A 6,738-nucleotide genomic window follows, 5' to 3' on the forward strand; every position below is an offset into this window, starting at 1 on the left:
AATAAACACCCATGTACAGAGCATCATATTTTTTCCAATTCAAAACATTTATTTTTCCAATTCCAATTTTTTTTTTTCCAATGTGTCACCCTGTTATAAAAAATAAGCAAAGGTTCACCATAAACAAAAATCCACCTTGTAAACAATAAAGGCATATAAACATCACTGAACATTACTGGTAATGCATAAACATATCTGGCACACATTTCTCTCAGTTTCTGTGGCAGTTTGGTCTGCCTGTGGGGTCTCTCATACCTGGACGTGGTGGGCTTGGGTGTGGATACCCCAGTGTTGAGTCTCTGTGTTGGACTCTGTGTCATTTTTGTTTTGTTTCTCCTCATCCTCCATCCATGTTATTGTTATTTGTGTCTTGCTGGATGATTGTGGAGCCGGATCCTCTCTGTAGCATATCTTGATGAACATAGTGTTCCTAGAATACGTCGCTCCACTTGGTGATTTGACAACTACATTGTTACCGTCCTTACTGATTACCTTGTATGCTGTCTTGTTAAAGGTTGTTTCCTGATCTCCCACTGACACATCCGAGTGTTTTGCTCTGTTCTTGTTGTCTGTGTAGAGTTCTGACTTTCATACTTCACATACTTCTCTGCTGCTCTATCCATACCTTGCCACCACACTTTACTCCTGAGGAGCTGTTTTGTGCCCACAATCCCTAAGTGTCCCTCATGGGCCAACTCTAAGGCTCTGGCTCTGAGTGCATGTGGCAGAACAATGCGTGTCCCCCTTAACACCAACTGTCCAATTACACACAGTTCATACACAATGGGCACGTACTCCTGGCACTTGTCGAAGCAGCCACTCTGTATTGCACTTCTCAGGTCACCAAGTTCCTCATCCATTGCGGAGGCCTTCTCTACCTCTCTTGTGGTCAGTGCTCGTGGAGTAGCATGTGTGGCAACAAACCGCATAAACATTTATATTTATTTAAGTGAAATGTACTCTGTTTATTCACGTTTAAGTATATTGAAGCAAAGTATGGGATTTTAAATATGTCCTGCCAAATGATATCATTCTTCCACTGGATGGCAGTTTTTTGCATCAAAATCACATGGTGATTTCTGAGCCATACCAATGTTTGAAAATGTTGTATGTTGTGCTTGTGTATTGGCAATGTGGTACTTTGGTTTTAAAGTATTTCATGTGGTCACTGGTCATTGGAGGAATAAAAAAGAACATGGTCCATGTGTTTTAAAGCAGTGTTTTGGGAACAACCAGCATTTTAGAGAGTATGATATCAGATAATATAGTTTCTGTTGGCTGTTACCTTATTTATTTTACAAATTGTATCTAATTTCAGCAGGCCTGTCAAGTTCTAATGTGCTTCTAGTTTTTAGTTTGATAAAGAAGAACTAAACAGAGCGGTTCATTCTAAAATGTGACAACCTTTAACCTTTTTATCTTTAAAAAACAAGACCCTCAGGGCACGGTTGCGCAGTCTGTAGTGCTGTCGCCTCACAGCGAGAAGGTCCTAACCTCGTGTCACCAGACTTTCCACCTCGGAGGAAACCCTGCAAGGAACATCACCGTCAGTTTGCTGACAAAATACAGAAGACATTTGCAAGAAAGCAAATTGAGCAATGAACATCATGTAGTTTTCAATTATGACATGTAATGCTCAAAGTCTCTCTCTCTCTCTCTTTAAAGTCATATCTTTTACAAGCTTAGAATCATTTTATTTCAAGACGTATGTGAACACACATCTGTTGATTTCAGAAATGATTTCAGACTGATAAAAAGTTGAGCCTTTATTCAAAGCATGGAATCATTTTGTGTTAAATATTAAAACCATTGACTGCATTACATGATGGATTATTTTGATCTACACATTAAAAGCTAATCAGAGGTTTTCTTGAGCAGTGTAGTTATTGGTCGTGGTGAACGCATCCGCCAGCCACTCGTGTAATTAAAAATCATGACCTTTTACGTTCACCCAAGTTGTGAGCTGTACTTGGGTGGTCTCACTGGTCTGGTTTACAATACAGAGTTCTTGCTTCCGCGGCCCAGCTCCTTGCTTGTTCTTTCGCCAACACACGAGGCCAATGATGATGCTGCTGATAATGAAGGTGCACAACACTGCAATGATGATGATCTGAGTATCTGATCTGTCCTCCCCCTGGTCTGAGGTAGGCGTGGCCTCAACAGCAGGGGAGATGGTGCTCCTCTCGGGGGGAAGTGTGCTGGGTTTCCTCCTCTTATCTGTTAGGATCACTCTTATCTGTAGGATCATCGGTAGAGCTGGGAGGTGGCAGATCCTCGTCTGTCAGAGCGGAGGTTGTTGGTGTAGTTGTGGTTGGTAGTGTAGCGGTGGTTGTTGATGGTGCTGTAGTTGTTGGTAGTGTGGTGGTGGTTGTTGTTGGTGCCGTAGTGGTTGGTAGAGTAGTGGTGGTTGGCACTGTACTACAGTGCCAACCAGTGCCAACCAGTGCCAACCAGTGCCAACAGTGCCTACCTACCACAACTACAGTGACTGTAGTTGTGGTAGGTAGTGTAGTGGTGGTGGTTGTTGGTGCTGTAGTTGTTGGTAGTGTAGTGGTGGGGATTGTTGTAGATGGAGTGGTTGTAGTTTGAGTAGTTATCGGTGTGGTCGTTGTTGTGGTGGTGGTGATAGTTGTAGTAGGAATGGTGGTGGTGATAATCATGGTAGGAGGGGGAGGCGTGGGGCATATCAACTGATCCTCTGTCAGCGACATGATCTCCTGCCCCTTCAAATCCTCTGGATGCTCACAGACTTCAGGTGTAGTGGACCTGATTTTATCGGAGTTGGCCTTCATCCACTGGTACAGATGAATCAGTTTGCAGTTACAATGCCAAGGGTTGCCGTTGAGATAGACTTTGGTAAGTTTTGGTAGAGGTGTGAATATATCCTCAGGAAGAGTCTGAAGGTTGTTGTTAGCTAGCCTCAGGGTGGACAGAGATACTAGTTTTTCAAATAAGTCTGCATCCAGTGACTTGAGCCTGTTGTTCATTAGATTCAGCTCTGTAAGCTTCTCAGGGCCCTCAAAATATTCAACAGACAAGGTTTCAAAGTGATTTTTAGACAGGTCTAGCTTTTTAAGTTTATTCAGAGCGCTGAATATTCCATTAGGAAGAGTGCTAAGGTTATTTTCTTTAAAACTCAACTCAGTCAATTTGGGCATTTCTCCAAAGAGCACTGGAGGTAGACTAGTCAGTTCATTATTGTCTAGAGTCAGTGTTTTAAGCTGCGGGAATCCCACAAAGAACTCTTGAGGTAACCCAGTCAGACGATTCCCATCCAAATACAGCTTATACAATTTAGCTTTATGTAGAAACAAACTGGGCGATAATTCAGTTATTTTGTTTGCCTGCAAGTTAAAATCCCTCAGGTTGGGAATGTTGTGCAATATCCCCTCAGGAAGGGAGGTCAAGTGATTTCCATAGAGTCTCAATGTCTGTAGTTTTTTCAGGTTAGAAAACAGACTTGAAGATATGGCAGTGAGATTGTTCCTGGCCAGATGTAGGTGCGTAAGGCTTTCTAGATCATCAAAAGTCCCTTCCTCTATGTATTCTATCTCGTTAAGATGCAGCTGGATTTCATTTAGGTTTTTAAGGCCATCAAACAAGCCTTTGTCTAGACGACGGATCTTGTTGAGTTTTAGGACAAGCTTTTCTAGATTGCCGAGGCCCCTAAAGACTCCCACTGGGACAGATGTTATTGGAGTACTGGAGATCTCAATTTGTTTGAGGTTCACTAAGCCCTCAAAAGCACCGGGCTCGATAGACGTAAGTGGAGTGTCCATGATGTCCACCTTTTCCAGCTGGGGGTTTTCATTAAAGACTCCTTCAGGGATGGCAGTGATCTGACTTTTCACAAAGAACACCTCTGTCACCTTTGAGTCCAGAAGTCGTGGTATGTCAGTTGTACGTGCATCAAAAACGATCTGGTGTTCCTTGGGACATTCGATGTCACTATCACATTCTTTTGGAGATGAAATTGAATATTCAAACAACAAAGGCAGAAAAAAGAGGACAATTTTGCTTCCAGGCATTCTTCTTCTAAAGAGAGAAAAAAAAACTGTTTTAGGAGGCAGCTTAAAGGAGTAGTTCATCCAAAAAAAATCATATTTTCTATCAAGTACACACCCCATGAAGCCTTGAATTCATGGAGATTTTTTTGTTTTTGTCGCATTCCTTAGCCAATAATTTGATGATGGTTCATCGATCAATAGAAGACTCAGTAGGAGACTCTTTGAGTCTTTTACTGAGTCTCCTATTGACCGATATTGACTCCGATAGAAGACTCTTTGAGTCTCCGCTGGTCATCAAATTATTGGCTTGCGACAAAAACATGAATTCAAGGCGCGTGTAATTGATAGAAAATAAGTAATCTTTGGGGTGAACTACTGACAGGAATTGCAAGCAATTATAATAAAGTGAATTGTTTAAAACTTATAAAGTGAAGATCAAATGTAACCATTACAAATTATTTGATGTTATTTCAAATACACAAAATATGACCTACCTCATTATCACTTGCTTCCCCAGACGTGTAATGGAAGGTTATTTGCGTTGCACTCTCACTTTTAAGTCCAAGACGAGGCGAAGGGGAGGTTCTGATGTCACACACATCTCAGGGATTTGATGATACATTTTGTGTGTGTGCGTGTGTGTGTGTGTGTGTGTGTGTGTGTGTGTGTGTGTGTGTGTGTGTGTGTGTGTGTGTGTGTGTGTGTGTGTGTGTGTGTGTGTGTGTGTGTGTGTGTGTGTGTGTCAGTTGCCTTCCCACCATTTCAGTGCGATAACAACTGGACATCTGGAGCATGGGGTCATGCGGCACAGAGCTGCGTTTCCGTACACAGATTTAAGATTTAAGATACAGATACTCTTACATGGAATTTGCTGTTCAGAGCTTAACGTATTCAAGCAAATTCAAGCCACTCACAAAGCTGTGAGATATATTGACAATGCTAGTGTCTAATTTATGCTCCGTTCTACGACGGTGTTGCCCTAAACAGCAAATTTACAAGCTTACAACACGTTATGTGACACGTTGTGAGATTGTGAATCTGCTATTTTAGTCGTGTGATACCGTGTATAAATCAGGATTTAGAATGAGGATGAGGCAGAGTGCACTTGAACGTATGACCTTTACTGCCTTTAGACTACTGTGGATTGCTACTCTGCTACATTCACCCCCCGGCCCCCTTTGACCCTCCCCTCCACCGGGAAATATATTATTTTGCAGTAATCCAGCATACAAATAGTGAAATGAGCAGTAAGCAGATCTTACTTTCTATTAGTACCGTTCTCCCACTGTGAACTGTGGAAGTGAGACCACTGAGTCAACTGATTCCTGATAGGTTAACACACACCCAAAACCCTCACTAACCTTTCACTTCCACATTTTTTTTAAGGTTCCTTGACCTTAAATAACTTATTATCTAAGGTCCGGGTCCATCCTTGTCCTTAAATATCAGGATGTTGATGCAGCTAATCTCCGGCACTGTTGGGCGTGAAGCTGTGCAAACACACTCCCTGGATGCCGGAGCAGAACCTCTGCCCCAAATTCTTCACATGGGCCTGTTATAGCGCCACCAGGACTCCGATTTCGGTATTTTATTATTTTAATATATATATTTTTTTATATAAATCCTACAGATTTTGGCCAAACATCATGCAAATCAGTACACAGTATCTCTAAAGTCATGTGATCAAGTCCTATCTGTCGGATTTGTCACATTCCATTTGATGGATTGGCTAAGATTGGCTTCCAAAGTTTGCGGGAGTAGTCCGTTTTGAACAAAATGCCTCAAATCATGAACACAGTAGACCAAGGAAGAAAATTAGATTATTTCCGACCGGAGATTGTACCGGTAATGACTAGGCCATTACAGGTCTTATCATGAAGAACAGAAACAACAACTTGAATTCCACCAGTTTCCACCAGCTCACAGGCACGCATGTGTAATTAGCATAGAGTTATATAATATATCGGTAATCAGTGTGAATGTTTTGGGGTTTTACTTCCTGGTTCAACACATACAGAGATGTCTTCGATAATGATCAGTATGAGATATAGGCTACAACAGATACAGCATTATTAAATAGAGGGATTCTAACAACCACTGTTCTAGGTCAGTGGTTCTCAAACATTTTCATGCCAAGGTGATATGTATTTTTGGATATGTATTTGGAACCCCACTTTGAGAACCTGGTTTAGGTGAATTATTATTATTGCAGTCACTATTCGTTTACTATCATAGGAAGTGCTGCATCATGTTAAATAAACGTTAATATTTATTTAAGTGAAATGTATTCTGTTCATTTACGTTTAAGTTTATATTGAAGCAGTATGGGATTTGAAACATTTCTTGCCAAATAATAACATTCTTCCACTAGGTGGCAGTTTTTGTTGCATCAAAATCATTTCTGAGCCATACCAATGTTTGAAAATGTTGTATGTTGTGCTTGTTGTTTGGCAATTTGGTACTTTGGTTTTACTTTTACAGTATTTCATTTGGTCACTGGAGGAATGAAAGCAATGTTGTGTAAACCAGCGTTTTAGAGAGTATGAGTTCAGATAATATAATTTATGTTGGCTGTTACCTTGTTTACTTTACAAATTGTATCTAATTTCAGCAGGCCTGTCAAGTTCTAATGTGCTTCTAGTTTTTTGTTTCATAAAGAAGAATTAACAGACCGGTTCATTCTAAAATGCAACAACTTATCTGTAAAAAACAAGACCCTTTTGACAAATAA

General features: G+C 40.9%; 1 protein-coding gene across 1 annotated transcript; it reads right to left on the reverse strand.

Annotated features, from left to right (window-relative positions):
• Nucleotides 1-1,753: 1,753 nt before the first annotated feature.
• On the reverse strand, nucleotides 1,754-4,595 carry LOC308086521 (uncharacterized protein). The gene is made up of 2 exons (XM_080430079.1): nucleotides 4,502-4,595; nucleotides 1,754-4,035 (listed from the first exon to the last, which is right to left on the reverse strand). The coding sequence occupies exons 1-2, from the start codon at nucleotides 4,504-4,506 to the stop codon at nucleotides 2,214-2,216; spliced, it is 1,827 nt and encodes a 608-aa protein (XP_080286205.1). The 5' UTR covers nucleotides 4,507-4,595; the 3' UTR covers nucleotides 1,754-2,213.
• Nucleotides 4,596-6,738: the final 2,143 nt, after the last annotated feature.

The sequence above is a fragment of the Gymnoscopelus braueri genome, assembly GCF_963280865.1.
Source record: "Gymnoscopelus braueri genome assembly, chromosome: 6".
NCBI classification, from domain to species: Eukaryota; Metazoa; Chordata; class Actinopteri; order Myctophiformes; family Myctophidae; genus Gymnoscopelus; species Gymnoscopelus braueri.